Raw genomic sequence first — 21,926 nt, 5'->3', positions numbered from 1 at the left:
TGAGTGAGGCTGGGCCACTGTAATTTGCCCCAGGTACACTGGCCAACCACAGTGGTTGATTCCAGGGTTGGGTCTGCCAGTCTGGGAACAGCCCATACCTTTCTTCTGATGTTTGTAAATTTCCAGCTGCCTTTGCTGCTGCAATCTCAGTGTATTGATTATGGCAACAGTCAGTCGGAGCGCTTCTTTGGGGTACCCATGGGAACGCAGGGCATCAACCCGTGCACACGCTGTAGGGACGTGCTCTGCAAAACAAGGTCAAACGCAGCATACTCGTGAACCTGAAGAGCACAGAGATTCACAGCGCTCTGCTGCAGGAAGGAAAAGCACCCGGCACCATCAGCTTGCTTCTGATGAGCTTTCTCCCTGGAAGTCCAGCCCCCGATCTCTGCCTTAGCGTCATCAGCCCCTCTACCGCTCCATACGGGGATGCTTGCCAAGAATATTAATGGAGTTCCTGCCACATTCTAGGAACAGCAGCTATAAATAACCAGACCCTGCCCTGGATGGTACCCCAGGAAACAAAGCTCTGCTTTATCTAATCTAGGAGGCACCATAGTATCTAAGTGCCAAACCAACATTGCCGGTTTGCATTACATTTATCCACAAAGGATTCTGCTTTTCACAATTCTTAGGTGTACCCTCTCAGCTGAGATCTCTCTTCTCCTCCCCTTTCACAATTCTTCAGCTTTCCTAACTTTTGCACACAGGCACGTGCTTTGCATCGTGACTTTCGATCTGGGCTTCTAAATTGCCTCCCGGATGCCTCGCTGGAACCAGTGGTAGCGATTGTGTATTTTCTTGTTCTCTTTCCCGGTGGTTTATTATTAGGAACAGTTGCATGAAAAACAGAATCACAGTTGCTTAGAAATTCATCTGCTCCCGCTGCTTATTCCCCACCTGAAGTCACAAGCGACTGCGGAGAGGATTATGACTCTGAGTGAGAAATTAGCAGCAGCAGATGACATACCATACTGTAGGGTGAGCAACAAAAACCTTGTCTTCCTGCAATGTCCCTAGCAAGAAAATAAATCGGAAATGAAGAAAATCTAAAATTGTGGAAGCAGGATTGTCTGTTTCCAGGAAACATCAGAGGGTCTTTGCACAAAAGTCCCTCTCTAAATCCCAATCAGGTTTATACGTTACACTGAGCACCCCCCACTCATGTGAAAATAGGTGAAAATCAGCAGGGTTTGCAGAAGAATTTCTTACTGGCTTCCTCTACTGTTTATTTGCTAAATGGGTGAAATATTTGCTTTCTCTCTGAATTCATCATTAAAATGTTGCTGACAAATCAGATGCTTTCCGTGGCATTGGGAAACCCTCCAGAAAGAGGCTGTGAGAATGTAAAATGGAAAATCAAGGCAATAGTGCTATTAAAAAAAATAATCAGGACAAGAATGTGCTTCGTTAAGTCCTTTTACGAGACTAGCGTGAAGCAAGAGGAGTCCATTATCCAATCTCTGATAGGCGAGGTCTCGAGGAACTGCGGCCCTCTTAGTCCAGCGTTCTGTCCCTAACAATAGCGGGGCCCCCCTGCTTCCGAGCAGGGTGCAAAGAGCCCTGCAGTGAGACAGTTATGGGAAAAAACTCCTCACAATGGTGTTTCCTTAACTCGGTCAGTTCATGGCTAGTTTATGCTCCAAAGCATATCAGGCCGTAGAGCCTTTTCACCCTCTCTAGCCGGGAATGTTGTGATGATCTTTATAAACACCAATGTATGTATTTATTCTCTATGGAGCTCTTGGCCTCGCTGGTAGCCTTGTGGCAGTGAGTTCCACAGGTTAACTATGTGGGTTGTCTTTAACTTATGTCTTGGGCCTGTTTCATTGAATTGTTTCATTTCCTTGATCTTGTGATATGGGACAGGGCAAACGGGGAGCCCGATTTACCCTCTCTATCCCAGCCACAGTTTGATATTGTGCTGCCTTTCCCCCCCTTACTCATCTCTCTGCACTACACAGGCCTCATTTCTGCAGTCTCTCCCTGCACACACAAGTCTTTTCAGGGCTCTGATCACCCATTCTGTCACCCATCTCTGCCCCTCCTCCCATCTCTGCGCTCAGTTTTGAGATCGACTGACCAGAACCAGACACAGTATTCAAGATGACGAGCTGGTTTCAGATCTGTAGGTCACAAGTGAGGCCTGACTCTCACGAGCACTGGCATTTAACAAAACCGCTCAATTGCTATGGGTCACAGAGCCCCACATGCCTGCGAGGGAGAACAACAATTTACACCCAAAGCAGAGGTGATGAAAACCTGTCCTAAGCCTGGTGATGGGGTCGACTCCATGGGAGCCCTGCTGACGAACGATGTCACCACCAGAACTCTGCACTGGACGCTCCCTGGAGGCCAGGGCACTCACCCTACTCCTGAGCCCTGGGAGCAGATGGATACGTAGAATTTGGACTGCAGGAGCTGGGAGGAATGTCGGGAAGGACCAGGGCAGCAGGGCTCAGAGTCTGGGGTGATCCGTCCGGCAATAAAACAAACCAAATGCACGCCATCGAAAGCATGTGCCATTTTCTGCCACATGCTGCTCGCGAGGCATGGCACGTCCTGGCGGTACTCTCTAGGCTATCCTAGCTGCTTATCCAATGTCAAGACCGTTTCAATATCCTGCGGTGGAATCCAGGCTCCAGTGAAGTCAATGGGAGTTTTGACATTAACATGGCCATGATTTCACCCAGGATCTTTATGGTCAAAGCGTACAAGTCCACTAGCTGGCAGGCCATCTCCACACCACACCCCCGGTGGCAGCTGCACTGGACGGAGATGCTGAGCTAACGAACCTCACCCAGGCCAGAGCCAGTGAGGTTTGGGAAAAGGATGTTTCTAGCTAAGTGCCAGAGATGAGATCTGGCCAGGGTCCCACCGTGCTGGGGGCCATGCCAGTCTGGTCTCTCTCCAGGAGCCTTGCAGTGCACAAGGAAATGAACCAGACTGGCTTCCCCTGCAGCGGCTTTCAGGGAATGGTGGAAGCTTCGTTCCACTGCTCGCAATGGAGATCCAGGTGCCCAGATGCCAGGGGATGGGCATGGCACTGACAGCAACTCAAGCTGCACATCCTCTTCCACACCCGTCCCCAGCCCTCAGAGCAGGGCCCTTGGGGTCCCCATGCTCGGGGCGATTGCAGAAGGCATTACACTCAGGCCCCCAGCGACACACACAGAGCGCAGACGGTCGAAGGGGGATGGGTTACCTAGCCACAGCGGCTGTCCTTGCGAATTGAAGAGGAGGCTCTCACCCTCCCGCTGGTACGAAGGGGACACGTAGAAGTCGCTGCTGATTATCCGCTGCAAGTGGCTGTCCTGCCAGTGCAGGTCGCAGCCCTCGATGGCGCGGGTGAACACTGTCCGTCTCGGCCTTGCCAGGGAGTCTGCAAAGAAAAGAGTACTCAGCGTCCCCCGCTCAGCGGCCGGTTCAACTCCCCGGCCTTCAGAACAGCGCACCACCCAGCTAACAAACCTTCGCCGCCCCAGCACTCAGCTCCGAGGGGCTCCACTCCACCCTCCACTCGGCTCTGTGCACAAACAGAGCCCCCATCAGATGGCTCTACTCTCCTCTCGGCAAGAGCTCGTCCGCTCTTCGGCCACAGGCTCCGCGGAGCTGCCGGAAATGGGGGCAGACCAGCTTCCTGAACCACATGCCACCCCGCTCGAGGAGACGCCAGCAGCGTGTCAGGCCAGAAGGGGCCAGAGCCCATTCGGAAGGTTTGTGGCAGCTCCTTGGGTTCTGCCCCAGTCTGCAGCCCCCTTCATCTTTAATACAGATGGAAGCTACATGGCCTAGCACGTCAACCGCTCCTTTTAGCCAAGCTGAAGACTGCTTGGATCAAACCAGCACATCCTATTGTAGGACCGAACCCACTACAAAGCCTCCACCTGAAGTCACAAGCTCTGGGCCACACCACAGTCGGCAGTGGAACGCAATGGTCTGATCACGAGTCTGGAACCAAAAATATCTGAGTCTGAATCCCAGTCCTGACACTAAGAACGGCCCTACTGGGTCAGACCAAAGGTCCATCTAGCCCAGTCTCCTGTCTTCCAACAGTGGCCAGTGCCAGATGCCCCAGAGGGAATGAACAGAACAGGGAATCAGCAAGGGATCCGTCTATTTCAGTGATCACCATGACCTGTAACAGAGATCTGTTTCACCACAAGACAGAAGTGACGCTGGGGACCAATCCAAGCACTGGTAGCAAGCTCTTCCCTGATGAAAGAGGGATTTTGGCAGGTCTGGCTGTTCCAGGCTTCAATTTCTGTCATGCTACATCCCTTCCTGGCTAGGGCTGCTGGGGGTCAGAGGAGGAATGCTGGGAAGTACCGGCGAGGGGGAGAGCACCGTGCAGCTTATGGCAGGCTAGATAAACAGACCGAACTTGCTTCCATCAGGAAACAAAGGCAACTAGCCCTCAGATTGACTTCTGAAGTGGAATGGGCAGAGCTGGAAAATAAACGCACGCTCATCCCCAGAGAGCCAGAGCACGTCTAGGCCGCAGAACTGGTTTCGGAGGAATATTTCAGGAATCAGTTTAGGTTACAAACACATTATCTTACGGGAATCAAAACACTAAAACCTCATGGCAACCGTTGGGGTTCTTGCAATTTACATCTTCCAAGTGTTTTACATGCATGAACCTCCTAACCCTGCTGGGAGGTGGGTCAATGCTTTGTGATCTACAGGAGGTCAGACAAAATGATCCCAACGGTCCCCTCTGGCCTTGGAATCTATCAGCCCTATTTTAATGTTGGGGAAACCGCGGGCCACATTTTGGAAGGTATTTGGGTGCCTAAAGATGCAGACAGATACTTCGCTGCTTTTGACACTCCATTGGGTACCCATCTGCAGCTTTTGATACCTTTCCAAATCTGGCCCAGCGAGCTCGCGGGACTCGCCCAGGTCACCCAGTGAGACAGCAGCAGAGGTGGGAACCACACGCAGGAGTCCTGACTCTGAGGTCTGTGCGCAGATCAGGAGGCCAGGTTGCTCCCCAGGGTAACGCCAAGTGTCGCTAAGCCTGTTTTAAATTAAGATGGTCCTTGACAAAGTGCATTTAAGACACGAAGGTCTAGCAAGTTGAGAGCACATCTGGTTCTGAGCTTAGCTGGAACGGGCTGGTGGGGTGTCAGCTGGGGGACTTCATGATTAGTGGGGAAGGCTTAAAAACTAATTACACCCAGAAAAGGGAAGCTTACTTCGCAACATCGCTGCTTCCCTCCCCCCTTTCCATATTGGCTGCATCAAATACACAGAGACCAATTACAGAGCAGCAGATGCAGACATCGCTAGAACCGCATGTTTCAATTAAGGTCTATTTTGAGCAAAGAAAAAAAAGGTGATTACAATTACAGGGATCGAGCGCTTCGCCAGGGTCTGAGAAAATCTTTTAGTGCTAATGAACATTCCCACAAATAAGCTGCTTGATTCGTGCTCTGCACTCAGTAGCCCAGGTTAATAACTTAGCTACTGAAAGGCACAAGCGAAAATCTAAATATAAGAGCATTAAGTCAGATTAAACAACTGGTTTAAAAAATGGTGACTGGCAAGGTCTCTACAGCATCAGCTAATTCCTCCCACTTGTGGAAATATTACATCAAGGGTTTCAGAGCTCAACTTCATTTACATTCACACAGAAGTGGATTCCTGTCTCACTTTTTCAACTGCTCCCTTGAATCTAAATTCACAGAGCGCTGGCGGCATTAAAGGGACACTGTCAAGGAGTTTAGGTCAAATCTTTAGGTTCTTTCACAACCAGGTAGAACAGAACAGAACTTTTTCATGAACATTTAAAATTAATGCCAGTGAAGACAATATTTTCTACTGAAAATTTCTACAGCAGCTTCCTACTTGAACATGGGAACGGGCTGTGAAACTGACCAGCCTCGTTTCAGGGTCTGAGCACAGAGCAGGAAGCAAAATGAGCCTCTTCCAAGTTGAAGTCAAGGTTTATGTTGCAGCCTGCATCCGACTTAGTGTGTATCTTGGGCAGCATCCAGACCAGACATCGGGCTCCTGTGCCCTCTGCCCGCAGCTGGTAGAACTCTCTCCTCTAGGACATTTGTTCTGGGAGGAGACTTTCAAACGCATTTGCCACTGGCCCAACTCCACTCCTAACAAAGTCAATGGTAAAATGCCCATTGACTTCAATGGAAGTGGAGTTGAGGCTAATGAGTTCTCAAAAATCCCATCACTCGTACTTTAAAGCATGTACCCATTCTAGCGCAGCTATCACGCTGCACTCAGCCTGTATGGCTATTTTTTGTACAGTGCATTGATACAGGCAAAAAACAATTCAACGCAGGACAAGGAATTTTCTGTAGTGAGATTTTTATCTTGCCTGTACCTCTGTTACCTTTATATCCGGCTGATGCCAACTGCAGGTGAACCAGGGGAAACACATCTGATGAGATCCTGCTGGAGACGGCTCAGTGAAGCCCTCCCAGCTGGGCAGTCCTGACTCACCTTGGCTGTGATTTGAGCTCTGCGTCAGCGCGTTGGTGATGTTGGGAAGCTCGTTGCCGTAACTGCCGTCCTCCAACGGGCACACGTCCATGTCGCCCCACTTCCGGAGCTGCCGGAGCCAGCAGGATTTCTCTTCCAGCTTGCAGTGCGGATTTAACACAACGCACACCCACAGGGCCCCTATGGGGAAGAGAAAACGACACACAAACCCACATGCGCATGGAAAAATGATTCAGCGTGATCTGGCCTCAGCTAGCTGGCTTAGCTAACACCTCCATCCTCCTACCAGCAATGAAAGCTGGGATCAGCATCAACAGCCCATTGCAGGGAAATCTACAGAACCCAGAAGGCAGATTTAGAAGCTTTAAAAAAAAAAAATTCCAGTAAAACTCCTCCATAATGAAGCTAAATTATAACCTCAAGAGGTGGGGGAGCCTGTCTGTCTGTTCAACAGGACTTCTGTCTGCCAGGACAAATCTACTGTTTGAACTACACATCAAAGCAAGCTCAAAACCACCCTGCAAGCCGGTGAGTCTGCCTCTCCACAGAGCAACTGGATTCTGATCCTGCACACGTTCCCACTGGTTTAAAGCTAGAGCAGGATTTCAGCTGCCACTGTTCTTCGGGCCATTTGCATTCAACTATTCAAAAAGGAGATTTGATTTATTTTTGTTTTAATCCCCCAAAGTCCCCAGGCTTCAGCACAGACACTTGGAGTTTGTGTCCTGGAGGCAAAGTTCTCCAGGGCTGTGACACTCGGAAAGCTCACAGGCTGGACAGGAGCCCACTTGCCCCGGCAAAAGAAAAAACGAGGGTGGTGATGGTAGCGATACAGGCCGGTGGTGCTCTTCCCTGAGTTGCTATCGAACCGACGCCCCAGCACAGCGCTAAGAGGCTGCAGATGCTGTCTTTGAGATGAGATGCAAAACCAAAGCTGTGAGCGTTTGTGACCGTTAAGATCAAATGACATGTTTCATTAGACCAGGGCTGTTAGCCCTGGCTCCCAGCAGAGCCAAATGTTGCTCTCTGTACACACTTGCACCCCCACTGACTGGAATGGTATTGCAGAGGTATAAAAGAGGGCAAAACCCTGCTGTCAACCCCACCTGGGGTAATTACATTCCTACACACGTCTCCCTTGCAGAGTCAACCGGATACAATATTTTCTGTCCCTTCCCGTCCTACCCTGTGGCGCAGCATTGTTGTCCACTGCAGAACAGCTGCTACACTCTACCCCAGAGGAGACCGCATCTCACAGATGCTTCTACTGATGTGCCAGGCCAAGGAGGCCAAAGTGTTGCCTGCATCCCTTTCCGCACGTGGTCTGTATGGCAGTTCTGGGTGAACAATGTTCTTATTAATGCAACAAGTTAGCACTGATCTCAGAGAAATCCAGCAGGCCTGGAGCTACCCCAGCCTTGGGCTTTCCCAGCTGTCTCAGACACTCCAGTGTGTGGAATGCATGCAAGTCAAGTTAGTCACATGGTTCCCGGCTGCAGCCTCACCACTTCCCCTCAGGTCATGTCTTCATCTGATTTTAAGCACTGGATGTCAGCAGGGGACAGAGGCTCTCTGGAGCATCTTCTCCTGGGTCCTATCTGACTTCGGTGTCGGTATCACATTGGTAGCTCAGTGCTCCGCATCAATGGCAACCTGCCAGCCAGCAGTCAGCATCCGAGAGCTGTGCAGCTCGCAGATCACAGCCCCTCTGCTGCATGCTGGACCAGATCCCCGTTATTCAGCCTGCAATCCTCCCCCAAGGATTAATTAGCAACTCAAAGCCCAGCTGTCCAATAGGCTTGAGGTGACGGCGCTTGGGTAAGACATGAACTGGAGTGAAGAGAAATGAATGCAGATGTTGACACTTTGCCCTCTTGGCCAAAATCATTTTAACATCTGTGGCCCTGGTTGAGGGGGCTGTGTCCTGCCTGGCCCCAGGGGAAGGACTGAGAGAGAGGTCGCTCCATTCTCTTAACCAGCAGGATGCTCCTACAGACAGTGCCCAGTTCTGACCGTATGGTAACATAAGGCAGTGCTATCACTCTGGTTTGGCTAGGTGGCTGGCTGCGGGAGAACCAATCTGCACTCCTCCTGCTACCATGCACAAAGGCAAATGTTTCACAAAGCACCTCCTGATTTGCTGAGTGCTTAGGCCATCGGAGGCAGCTGGGCTCTCTGGACACGCACTGACCAGGGCTCCAGGACCGGCTCGCTCAGCCTCTGCAGCACATGTGCAGAAACCACCTCAACGGGCACCAGACTCAATCGAGTCGGCGGCCCAGTGAGCCACTGGTGTGTCAGCTGAGATGGCGACTGCCAACGCTGATCAGTGCTGCCGGGGGGTGGGTGGGGGGTGCCGGTGCTGGTTACGTGGACACTGGCCTGCCAGGACTGGTGGCCTGTGAGAACTGAGTTCAAGAACAGCTCCTCCTTCAGGGGGAGGGATAGCTCAGTGGTTTGAGCATTGGCCTGCTAACCCCAGGGTTGTGAGTTCAATCCTTGAGGGGGCCATTTAGGGATCTGGGGCAAAAATTGGGGATAGCTCCTGCTTTGAGCAAGGGGTTGGACTAGACGACCTCCTGAGGCCCTTCCAACCCCGATATTCTACGATTCGACACCATGGCTCTTGCTGGAGGTTGCGCTCAACGGCTGCCCTAAGAGGAAGGAGCCATGTCTCTAAGCTACGCATCTCATAAAGAACGAATGGGAACTAGTTCTCAGGCTGGAAACATTGGTAACTCAGCAGGCCTGCAAATGGCGCTGGGCAGCCCCTGCAAATGCTGAAATCAAATAGGAGCTGCGACTGCTCCGCAACTTTACAAACCAGACCCCCAGGCTTTGAATCGAGTCTTCGTTAGGTCTCTGGTTCAGGCAGCTCGACTCGTTGCCAGGGGATGCTGTGAAGGCCAAAAGTATCACTGGGTTCAAAAAAGAATGAGATACGTTCATGGAGGACAGGTCCATCAATGGCTATTAGCCAAGGTGGTCAGGGCCCCACCCCCATGCTCTGGGTGTCCCTAAACCTCCGACTGCCAGAGGCTGGGACTGGATGGATCACTGGAAATCGCCCTGTTCTATTCATTCCCTGGCGCTGGCCGCTGTCAGAGACAGGCTGCTGGGCTAGATGGGTGTGATGCAAACAGCTCCCCAACGCCCCAGGTTGGTCTGATCCAGTGTGGACATGATTAAGTTCTTATGAGTCTGCCTGAGTTTGGAGACTAGTTACATCAGTGGAAAAATCCTTTCCATCAATGTAGGAAGTGTCTACACCGCAGTGTGACACACCCTGAGTCTTGGCTCAAACTAATCCACGAGTCTGAGGTGTTGGGAGTCCTCGCTGCTTTGCCGGGTAGTTTGTGGGACCTTTGGGAGATATTTTAACTCTGATCCCTCAGTCCAAAACCTCCACTCGCCTAGAGTTCTCCGCTTGCAGTGGTGTGAGGACCCGGCAGGTTGTGCTAAGCGGACGTGTCACTTGATAGACTGGGATGAATCCGACAGGATGTTATCTGGGAAATGGAAAAAGGTTTTACCTGCCCTTTGGTCAATTGACATCAGCTGACAAGACCATTCCCGGAGCTTGGGTTTAGAGGGCTGGGTTTTAGTCTACATATCCCCTTCTCCTACAGATATGCTGATTTGCATTTAGTTGCATTGTCCACTCTACTGCTACATAACCCTCCATTTGAACGATAAGGAAATGTGCCTAGCATGGTTACACTGAGCCCCTAGACAATGATTTCAACTGGGTGATGGGAGGAAGGGGGCTATTAGAGCTTCCTCCAGCCCTAAATCTCTCTGGTCACCTCCCTGAAAAGGACACACGGACGGATATTCTACAGCTTAGTTTGCAAAGAATCAAAGAACTTCTCCAATTTCCTACAACACCCCTCCCCTCCCAGACCCGGGGAAATGCCCTATTGTAAACAAACGGGGTGGGGTGGGGGGGGGAATGAATAAACGCGTCTCCAGGCAGATTAAGGTAAGGCTGCAGTTCAGCTGTTTGCTATTTCTCATGATGGGGATTTAATCTCAAATACTAATGCATTGTTGCAAACCCTCCAGAGCGACACAGCTCTCAGACAACCCCAGATCGGGTCTTTCCTCTGGCTCGGAGCCCACCACTTTAAATCAGGCTCAGTTTGCAATCTAGATATAAGTAAATTATGCCTTTGAGGGGTATTTAAACTACGAAATCCAGCCAAGCCCTTCACTTTTCACCCAGTATAAATCCACAATCTAGTTTAAGGCTGGTCTTTTTCCAGTCGTAAACAAGGTTTGTACAAATAATTATTTGTTATTAAGTGTGTCCAAAAACATTATTTTTAAAGGGCCTGCTTTCTTTTTCATACCACAAAGCCAGGTGATGAGTAGTCCAGTTTATTTAATCAGACAGGTACAGGGCTGCCACCTTATTACATCTTATGGCTTTATGTTGAAGGTGTGTCATTCTCTACCACAGGTAGAATTGCACTGGTGCTAACACTGGTGTAAGCGCAAGTATAGACAGGACCCAAGTGTTTTCACCACTGTCTCACATATGGCAAACCCTAATCTTAATCTCACTAAACTCTGGGTCTCAATCATCTCTTGCAGCAGTGGGTTCCACAGATTAACTGCATTGCATAAAAACAAATACACATTTCCTTTTATCAGCTTACAATTTGTTATCTTTCAAATTTCCCTGTATATCCCCTGGCTCTTGTATTAGGAGAATGAGTAAAGAGCAGGGCCCGATTTACAAACCATCCACTATTTGGTACATCTCCATCACATCTCCTCTCATTCCTCCCTTCACTAAGCCAGACAGAAGTCTCTCCACATCGCTAATAATTTTCATCACCAATCTCTGAACACTCACTATTTCCACTGTCTTCTTTTGAAAGGTGACTCGGTCTGAAGACAGTATTCCAGGGGAGGCTATACCATGGATTTATAGAATACCATTATAATATTTGCTGTATTCAGTTTGATTCCAAAGTTTCTTCTTCCTGTCCGGTTGTATGCCTTTTTGACCACTGAGCACACACTGAGCCATCCCCAATGATCCCTGGATTTTTCCAGGTGAGAATCCAGCAATGTGTAGGAGTCATTCAAATGTTTCTTTCCAATGTGCATTCCCTTGCATTTGCTGGCATTGTATTTCAGCTACTATCACACCGATCTAGCCTTGGTGGGTCTCTCTGATGTTCCTCAGATGCTTCTCTCGTTTTGGCTAGCCTCAGCCATTGTGTCATCTGCAAACGTGCTCACCTCCTTCCCAGAGCACTAATAAATACCACAGTGCCAGGCCCCCCCTACCATGCTGGGGCACCCCACTACTAGCCCTCTGCCATGCTGAAAATGGACCGTTTAGTTCAACTCCGTTTTCTGACTCTTCACTAGTCTACAAAGCTGCAGTCCGGTGGCTTGGACACTCAGCTAGGACTCAGGAGACCAATTCCTGGCCAAGTGACCTGGCTGGGTGACTCTGGGCAAGACCCTTCCCCTCCCTGTGCGTATGTCTACATTGCAAAGAAAAACCAGCAGCACCGAGTCTCGATTGACCTGGGCTGGGGCTGTGGAACTAAAAATAGCAGCGTAGATGTTCCTGCTTGGGCTGGAGCCCAGACTCCGAGACTTTCCCTCCTCGCCAGGGTTCAGAGCCCGGGCGGGGATGTCTACCTTGCTAATTTTAGCCCAGCAGCCCCAGCCCCTCGAGCCATGTCAATTGTCCTGGGCTCTGAGACTCGGTGCCCCGGTTTTTCTGTGCGGTGCAGACGTACCCTCTGCACCCCTACCTCTCCCACCCTGAGGGGTGTCTTGCCTAGTTAGCTTAACAGCTCTTGAGGGCGGGAACTTTGTGCTTGGGCAGCACCTACCACAATAGGACCCTGATCTCAGTTGCTGCTTCACCACTAATCATCCAAGGAATCCCCAGAGAACTTCACACTTCACCCTGTAACTAGTTAAGTTTCCTCACGAGGCTCCATGCTGGCCTACGTTAAAGACCCTTTGAAAAGCCTAATAGCTGCCGGCAGATTCTCTTTTACCCCCTCTTTTGCTGACATGGCCAGAATTCTCAATCAGAGCAGCAGGGTTTTCCTTCCCGGAAATCGGGCTGTTTGTCCCCAGTACATCACATTCGGCTGGGTGTCTTCTTCCACTTCAATCACTGCTTCAGGCCAGTTGATCTGCCAGGATCACGGCAGCACCTCTTTGAAAAGACAGGTGCCACCTTTGCTACCCTTGGTGAGGCTTGTCAAGGTTATCCAAGGTGCCTGGGGTGAATCACAACCGCCTGCTTCACCTCCGGCAGAATGTCGCCTCTGTGACTGACCAGCCCTGCGAGGACTGATCACGGGGGACAAATACTTTATTAGGTAGGAAAGTAACTTGTACAGGCTCTAGACTGCAACTTAGGTTTTTCCTTCACTTGTAACCAGTTCCTTCCACTTGCTTTTATTTGGATCTGGAACTCAAGCTTTGTTAAACAAACTGCAATTTGGTTTTCGTGTGGACCCGTCTAAGTGCCTGGTGCTAAGGAGAGGGAAGCTGGTAAATGGGGGTGCTCTGCTTCCACGGATCGGGTACACTGCAGCTGTCCAAAAGACAAGGGACTGGGCACTCGAGTGTAACAAAGTCAGGGGTGTAAACAGCTCGCTTGCTGTGGGAAAGGGCGGGGGCTTGCAACAGCCCCCGGAGTGGAGCATCTGTGTAGCCCGCAGCTTGGGGACAATCCCTCCCACCCCTGTGAACACAGACGAGGCTGCCTCCTGCTGTGAGCAGCTGGCAGTGAGTCACCCTGGTTAACCCCGCGTCACGCCCTCCTGCACCCACTGGTGATCTGTCCCCACTGCCTGTCATGGGTAAAAGTTTTGCTCCCCTGGACAAAGCTGAGGAAGCCGCCTCTCTCCTTGCAGATTAGAGTTAGTGAGTAACACTATTTCCGGCCCATGGCATCAAATGGTGCGGACCCCCCAAAAGCTCCTCTGACCTCAGCCACCGCGTGAACCTTTGAACGGGTTTCCCTGCCGAAGGCTAAGCAGAGAGATCCAACAGGCAGACGGCTAGAGGGAGAGGGACATGACACCCCCTGCCAAAGTTGCCAGCCCCAAACCAAAGTCTACTCAGAGATTTCTAGCCAGCCAGCCAAACTTCCTTCCCTACTCCCATTGCTAAGCCACAAGCCAAGTTGTTCCCACAGCAGCCTCTAGGACTTGCAGCTCACTGACTTCCCTTGGCGGACATTTAGCCAAGCTGCTGTCAACACAGTGACCTGCAGCCTAGCAGTCCATCTGTGCGCATACCGCTTCCATCTCCTGGGTAGAGAAAGGGTGGGCTGGTTGGTTATTTCTAAAGCTGAGAAGCTAAATCAGAAGGAAAAAGAAATTAATATCGATCTGATCGATTGCTACGAAACTCACCCTTCCCCCTACTGCCTATGCACCTTCTGCAGCTGTGGGAGCCAGCTGTGCAGAGTCAAAGTGCTGGGTACTTATGGTCTTTCAGGCTGCTCTGCTAAGATGAGCTCTTTCCCGCCCTTCCCAGCACAAGTGATCTGACAAACTGGCAGCCCCGCCTTTCTTTGCAAGATGGGAAACTTACCCAGCTCATCCCAGAGCTGCCTGCATTTGTCCGTCATGCCCGTTCCCTGCTGCCTCCAGAGGGAGAGCCGGGGATCTGCCATGAACTGCTCTGTTATTAACGTCAGCATCCTGGCTCCGTTGGAATCTCTCATGCGCAGCATCTCACGGACCTGAAGCGGGGAGGGAGGAAGAGGTCAGGAGAAATCCTAAAGTTAGAGATGGGAGGGGGAAGCTGGAGAGGAGAAGGTTTTTAAAGACACGTTCAGGCTCTTCGTAGACACGCTCCATCTCAACTGGATCACATTAGCCAGCAGCATAGTAGGATGCCAAGCTACCTCTAGGCCAGTGGCTCTCAACCTTTCCAGACCACGTCCCCCTTTCAGGAGCCTGATGTCTTGTGAACCTGAAGTTTTGCCTCGCTTAAAAATGACTTGCTTACAAAATCCAACACAAAAATACTGAAGTGTCACAGCACACTGTTCCTGAAAAACTGCTGACTTCCTCATTTTTACAATATAATTATACTATAAATCAATTGGAATAGAAATATTGTACTTACATTTCAGTGTATAGTATATAGAGCAGTATAAACAAGTCAGTGTCTGTATGAAATTGTAGTTTGTACTGACTTTGCTAGTGTTTTTTATGAGGCCTGTTGTAAAACTAGGCAAGTATCTAGATGAGTTGATCTGTGTACCCCCAGGAGTCTGCATACCCCTGGTTGAGACCCACTGCTCTAGGCAACTCGTGGTCGCCCATCCAGGCTACTAGAGGGACAGTAACTTCCCAAGATTCTTTCGAAGGGCTCGGACAAGCCCAGCCCTCAGAACCGTTTGACGTGGCATGTCCATCCCAGGCTACAGAACTGCTGTTTTATTAGGATCTGACTCATTAAAGAGCTTGAGGCGACACTTAATGATGGGAGCTGAGCTAACGGTGCAACCTGCCTTTGCAAGCACACGCAACCATCCACAAGCGTTCACTTGTATTGCTCCTGGATGCACAGCTTGGCAGCCCTCCCACATCCCGCGCTGGCAGGGGACCTGGGAGCAAGGAGGAAGCCACTTCATTGAGCCGGGCAGCCTAGTGCGGAGATCATGGCGTGGAATGGACAGTACATGGTGGCGCTGGACGGCAACATGCTGTGTCAATAGAGGGTCAATCTGTAGAAGGGAGCTGTGCCTTTGAAAGTCCAACCCCCCGCACAACAATTCCCAGCTGAGCACAGGGTGAGGCGCAGCGGGAAGCCGGTTGCCTGCAGGGTGGAGGTGGAGAAGCCTCACATGGGGACGAGCACCAGAGAATTTCACAAGGAAAAGAGTAACCCACAGCTCACCTTAGCGAACATGGAGTTGAGCTGCTTCCCAGAGCCGTAGTACCCTCCCTGAGACAGGAACAGCTTCACTTGTTCTCGCACTTGCTCCTCGTCCAAATGCCAGCAGTTTTCATCGTTGATGCTGGCCCCAGCGGTGGGGTCTGGTGCACCTGTGGAAAGGGAGGCGATCACGTTTACAGCTGCAGACGCTAGACCTGGGCGATCTCCCCTCGCACGCTTCCCCCGTGGAAGAGGTGCAACGACTTACAGGAGATGCTGCCTGCCGGCGTGAGGCCTAAAACATGGCGTTTGTTAACAAAGAGAGAGAAGGGAGCATCAAGCCCTCTATAGGCCCTACCACCACCAAGAGCTTTTCATGATTCGTTTTGTAATTGTCAGCGAATGCTTGTGATAGCCTTTTCTGTCACCAACCTAGGCGAGGGGATGCAAATAGATCACTGACTAGGAGTGGAAGTGGACTCCCCAGTGCATCAAGTTTATGTTGTTCAAAATGAGTGAAAGGTGAGAAGAGACCCCATGGGAGAAGTCAAAGGATTTGGGAATGTTCGGGGTTAGCCATCTTAGGGCTTAATTCACACTTCAACGCCCTCATTTTGCAATTATATTCAAGTGAGTCCTGGGCCAGGAGGCGTTCTGTGTGGATCCACTGGCAGGATCAGGGCCCAAGATAACAAACCAAACTGGTGGTGGAGAGGGATAAAATGAACACAACTTGCCCCCCATGCTCCTCTGCCAAGCAAGGTTAAAGAAAAGATAAGGAGTGAGTCTGGTTTCTTTTAAATACAAAGAGGATGCGGACAACGTCACTACAGCAGACAACTGAGGTTTTCCTCTGGCTCTTCCTAGTGTTTGGAGATTTCTGTTTGCCCCGATTGTTGCAAACCTTCCTCAGACAAGCAGTCCTCACGCTCACGCGTGGCCCCAACGACTTTAGCAGATCTGCTTGTGTGAGCGAGGTTTGCGGGGGTCGAGCCATATTTTCTTACAGCTGAATCAGGTTATTTCAAAGGGAAAAATAGTAGCGTCTTAGAGAAAGAAAGAGAAGGATCTGGTTTTCCCTTCACACCTCTCTCGTTCTCCTTTTTGTATTTCAAATTCTTCTATCTGTTTTGCTACATTCATACCCACAATCAATGAATGCCCCTTAAGAACATAAGACTGGCCTTACTGGGTCAAACCAAAGGTCCATCCAGCCCAGTATCCTGTCTACCGACAGTGGCCAATGCCAGGTGCCCCAGAGGGAGTGAACCTAACAGATAATGATCAAACAATCTCTCTCCTGCCATCCATCTCCACCCTCTGACAAACAGAGGCTAGGGACACCGTTCCTTACCCATCCTGGCTAATAGCCATTAATGGACTTAAACTCCATGAATTTATCCAGTTGTCTTTTAAACCCTGTTATAGTCCTAGCCTTCACAACCTTCTCAGGCAAGGAGTTCCACAGGTTGACTATGCGCTGTGTGAAGAACTTCCTTTGATTTGTTTTAAACCTGCTACCCATTAATTTCATTTAGTGGCCCCTAATTCTTATATTATGGGAACGAGTAAATAACTATCTTGAGCAGTTTAGTATCGTCTGCAAACTTTGCCACCTCACTGTTTACCCCTTTCTCCAGATCATTTATGAATAAGTTGAATAGGACTGGTCTTAGGACTGACCCTGGAGGAACACCACTAGTTACCCTCTCCATTCTGAAAATTTACCATTTATTCCTACCCTTTGTACCCTGTCTTTTAACCAGTTCTCAAATCCATGAAAGGATCTTCCCTCTTATCCCATGACAACTTAATTTACGTAAGAGCCTTTGGTGAGGGACCTTGTCAACGAAGGCTTTCTGGAAATCTAAGTACACTATGTCCACTGGATCCCCCTTGTCTACAGGTTTGTTGACCCCCTTAAAGAACCCTAATCGATTAGTATGACACAATCTCCCTTTACAGAAACCATGTTGACTTTTGCCCAACAATTTATGTTCTTCTATGTGTCTGACAATTTTATTCTTTACTATTGTTTCAACTAGTTTGCCCGGTAGTGACGTAGGCTCACACTAACTAGGCTACAGGCAGTGAGCTGGTGTCGAACAGCAGCTGGCAGCCTAGCCGATATGCCTAGCACAGTCTGCATGGAAGATACCCGAATATGGCAGCTTCCAAGACATTCCTTGCAAAGTCAAAAGGAGCCAAGCTTAGAGATGAAAGACCCAGTTGACAGGATTTTTTTTTCTCACAAGCCACTAGATAAAATGCAGTTTGTGTCTGTCGAGCACAAAGCAATATTTATTCCGAAGCACTCAGCTGTGCAGCCCTCCTGTTAAATTAAAAAACATTTTGCATCTCGGTGCCGCTGTCGATTTGCGCTAACCAAAAATATAGAGTATTTTAAAACCTTTCACATTCTTCAAAGGCAGCTTTGTGAGCAGCCGAACAATGCTGCTACTTTGTAAAAATTATCAGCATCTCTGCATCTGGATGCTTGACATTAGATAACAAAACACTCCGACTCCCTGGGCGAGACTGTTTTGGTTCCGTAGAGCAAAAGGGCTCAACAGAAATTCCTCAGCGAAAAATGGTGACAATAAAAAATCAGTGTGCCTGGAGCATGCTCCGCTGAACTTTACCCTACTGCTCTCATGCTTATCATCACTCTGGAGTGAGCAAGGGGGTCAGCGCTGGAACAGCAGGACACCGCACGGGCAGCAGAGGGAAAGCAATGGCTAAAATGTTTCCAATTAAAGCTGTATGACGTGTTCTCCACTCTGCAGGAATGGGGCCAGGAAAGCACATCTCTACTGTCCCGACCGGCTGGCCGTAGCTGGGCCACGGAGAGTTTCCTGCAGTTCTCCACCTCTAGGAACTAGACTGGCACCCCATGCAGTCAGCTTCCCGGCCGTGCAATGGGCCCAGTCCTGAGAGAGGCTGAGAGCACTCCACTCCCAGAGGGGCCCTCTTTGAAAACAATGAGATACAGTCCATGTTGCTACGTCAACGGATCGAAAACAACCCCTCTAAAGTCCAATTCTAATACTTCTGGTGGAGCCCGATAACTGCTTCTGAGGAGACGGCAACAAAACTAAGCCACTTTGCCACCTGTCGGATGAGACATCGAACACATTTGACCCAATAAGATGTAATTACTTGTCTTTTATACACCCTTTTAAAAACCTCCTTTAATTCTTGCTAGTAATCAATGTGTGAGGGACTTTCCAGCCAAGCCCTAGGAATACACTGTACCTTACCAAAGGAAGACACTGATTGCTATTTCCTAAGCAGCATAATTTATAATCGAAGGGACAAAATCATTGGGGCAGAATTTAAAACAGCAGGAAGGAAATGAACAGACACTAGCTAAGTCCAAAGGCATCCGTGTGGTGCGCCTGATGTTAAACTGGAGACAAAAGGCTGATCCTGATTCCACCCACACCAATGGCCCAACCCTACAACTTTGGTTGAAGGAACAGGCCCAAGGGACCGAGACCCTTTTGGCTGGAGTTTAAAAATCTTTTGTCTGTATTCCTGGCTAGCTCCTCTTCCACACTAATGAAAGAGAGAGAGAGAGAGATTGGTGTGATTACCCAGAGCCCCAGGGACCTCTGACCGATCTGACTATCTTAGGCACTTTTCTGGACTCCATCACCACAGTACCTGAGCACCTCCCGCATGCAATGTATTTATCCAAACACCACCCCTGGACAGAGGTGGAAAATTGCCGCTATCCCATTTCACAGAGACACAGAGAGACCAAGTGACTTGCTCAAGGTCATCCAAGAAGTCTGAGGCAGAGCACGGACCTGAACCTGGGTCTCCCATGTCTAACCATTGGACCGTACCTTCCTCTTGTGACCTGGTTTGTAATGTTCTGAGCACTCACTGCTCTTAACGGGTATGTCTACACGGGGATAAAAAATCCGCAGCTGGCCTCAGTCAGCTGGCTTGGGCTCACGAGGCTCAGGATCGGGGGCTGAAAAATTGCTGTTTAGATGTTTGGGCTCAGGCTGGAGCCCAGGCTCCAGGACTGTGCAAGGGTGGACAGTCCCATCCTGAGCCTGAATGTCTACATTTAACCCACGAGCCCAAGTCAGCTGACCCGGGCCAGCCGCGGGGCTTTTATCCCAATGTAGACATACCCAATGTCTCCTAACACAAGAACAAGGGGGCGATCAAGGAAACGGAAAGGTGAAAGACTTAAAATTGATAAAGGGAAATACTTTTTCATATGATGTGCAATTGAACTGTGGAATTCATTGCCAGAGGAAGTCAATGAGGCCAAGTATTTAGCAAGATCAAAGACAGATTGGATGTCCATATTATATCCAGAGTTGCAATAGATAATGCTAATCAAAAAAAGTGTTGAAGGATATAAAAACTCATACTTCAGGACCTAAACCAAGGGATTAGGAAGAGACCTACTTAGGGAGCAGAGTACCCACATCAGCCTACTGTGGCATTCCTATACCGTTCTCTGAAGCATTTGGCACTGGCCACTGTTGGAGACAGTATCCCGGACTTTGGGTCCAATCTAGTCTGACAATTCCCATGTTCCTAGGGAAACAGTGTGGACTAACGGACCGGACATTGGATTGGGACTCAGGAGACCTGGGTTCCATGCCGGGCTCTGCCACTGGCTTGCTGGCTGACCTTGGGCAAGTCACTTCACTTCCATGCCTCAGTTTCCCCACCTGCAAAATGGGGTTGATACTGATCTCCTTTGCAAATTTAAATAATAATAATACATAGCTCTGATATGGCTCTTTACATCAAAGGGCTGTATAGATGTGCGAGGTATGGTGATGAGTGGTAAGTGACATCGCTGGGAGCTGTGGACACTCAGCGCCTCTGAAAAAGTTTAAACCCAAGAGTAATGAACAAGAGGATTGTTTAAAAATATGGAATGATCCGGGGGTCATGAATAGCACGGCCATGATTTCCATCCGGCGATCGGTTATAATGGTCACTGCTATAAGTAAACAAAAACCTGATGGCAAGAAAGAAGCAGGTGAGTGTATTTTGTATGTAACATTGTCCCCCGTCACCGTAACGAGTCACCCAGTTTTCACATCCAATTTTTAGATTTTGGTTGAACAGTAACATACTTCCTGCACTTCAAAACAAATATCTAGTTATTACTTGTGAATTTATTTTGCATTAATATAAAAGATTCATAGAGGATGTTTGTAATATCAGACTCCTACACAGACGACCGGGAAGAGCAGATAACGTCTTACCGATTACACTGGGGAAATAGACAAACATTTAAGAGTAAATAATGGGATTTGTGAGATGTTTAAATATTAATGATAGAAACACTCAATTGTATATTGCCAATTTTAACACTGCAGTAACCTAGCCAGTAGAATGTGGTGACGTAAGTAAAACCGAAGGGCGGTTTTGTGTCCGGCCTCCAAGTTAGCAGGGAACAGCATGGAAAGTCGGTCTCGAGTCTGCTTAAAATGCTGCTTAGGTACTATAGCAACATTCCTGTTCTAAAAACCCTGTTTTCAGATACGCTTGACAGATTTCCTACAAGATCAAGATTTAAGGAACCACCACCACACATGGAAAGGGTGCAAACCCATCACACAGATTTCGGAAGTACAGTTGCACATGAAATTGGTCCACTTAGTGCCAGCCGAACAGTCCCATCCATTCCTCCAGCCTCAACGCTTAAGAATTTCCCTCCACGTACAGAGGTCTCTTTATGGGAAACAAAGCTAAACTAGAGAATCAAAGCTTTCAAATTGGTTAAAGAGAAGATGAAATAAATGATTAAGAAATCAGTTGCCAGATCTAAAGAAAACCCAATTCCGTCTCGGAAGTAAGTGGCCAAATTTCCACGGTGTTTGGCTGTGGAGCACAGCTGGAACCTAGCTCTGTTCACATGATTACAGGGAAGAGAGTCATTCACATGGCAGGTGGACGGGAGAAAAGCAGAGCGCCAGTGAATATTCCAACATTTCCTGGCTAATCTGCAATGGCCACAGGGCCCTCGTCTCGATACCCCAAGTGCTTGAGCATGGCCAAGTTCTCCGATGGGTGCTTCCTAATGTGATTCTTATGGCGTTCCTCTGAGGTTGTGCCTGCCACCTGCAACGCTCTCTGACTGGCTGCAGGTGGCAGGGAGTCCTTCACCCAAAGAAGGTCAAAGGTGTGAAAGAAAGGCCGATAACCCCTGCCTAGTTCCACAGCAATGTGCCTGCCCAGGAAGCATGTTCACTAACCAAATGCAGAAGCTAACCAAATGCAGAAGCTGTCACAAAAAGAGACGTGAGAAAGGGGTTGCTTTGGCCAGGAGAGGAACGGGCAGGGGAGGAATAAAGGGCATAAAGCAGAAAACATGGTATCATGGAGGTTCAGAGAGTAGATCTAGGTATGGATCAGAGATCGTGCTGTCTTGGGGCTCACTGGCGTCGCTTCTGGGACATCTGATGATCCACTGGGTTTCCAGGCTGGTTTCCTCTCCCAACTCCCTGCTTTCAAATGTATTTGTCTAGGGATTTAAACATTCCTCATCGTTGTAGTATCTCAAAGACACATGCTGCGGCCCCCGTTGCTCC

The 21,926-nt window shown here is 49.4% G+C and overlaps 1 protein-coding gene across 2 annotated transcripts in view; it reads right to left on the bottom strand.

Annotated features, from left to right (window-relative positions):
- The window catches only part of ZSWIM5 (zinc finger SWIM-type containing 5), a 149,078-nt gene that overhangs the window by 15,352 nt on the left and 111,800 nt on the right, over nt 1-21,926 (bottom strand). For both annotated transcript variants that reach the window (XM_037906653.2, XM_043552497.1), the window contains exons 3-7: nt 15,373-15,521; nt 14,056-14,206; nt 6,469-6,648; nt 3,206-3,382; nt 99-245 (exon numbers count right to left, since the gene is read on the bottom strand). In XM_037906653.2, coding sequence (XP_037762581.2) covers nt 99-245; nt 3,206-3,382; nt 6,469-6,648; nt 14,056-14,206; nt 15,373-15,521 — 804 coding nt within the window. The remainder of the gene's footprint in view (nt 1-98; nt 246-3,205; nt 3,383-6,468; nt 6,649-14,055; nt 14,207-15,372; nt 15,522-21,926) is intronic.

Source organism: Chelonia mydas, chromosome 8 (assembly GCF_015237465.2).
Source record: "Chelonia mydas isolate rCheMyd1 chromosome 8, rCheMyd1.pri.v2, whole genome shotgun sequence".
Lineage (NCBI taxonomy): Eukaryota > Metazoa > Chordata > Testudines > Cheloniidae > Chelonia > Chelonia mydas.
The sequence above is the reverse complement of the archived record's forward strand: the minus strand, read 5'-3'. Positions and strand labels throughout refer to the sequence as shown.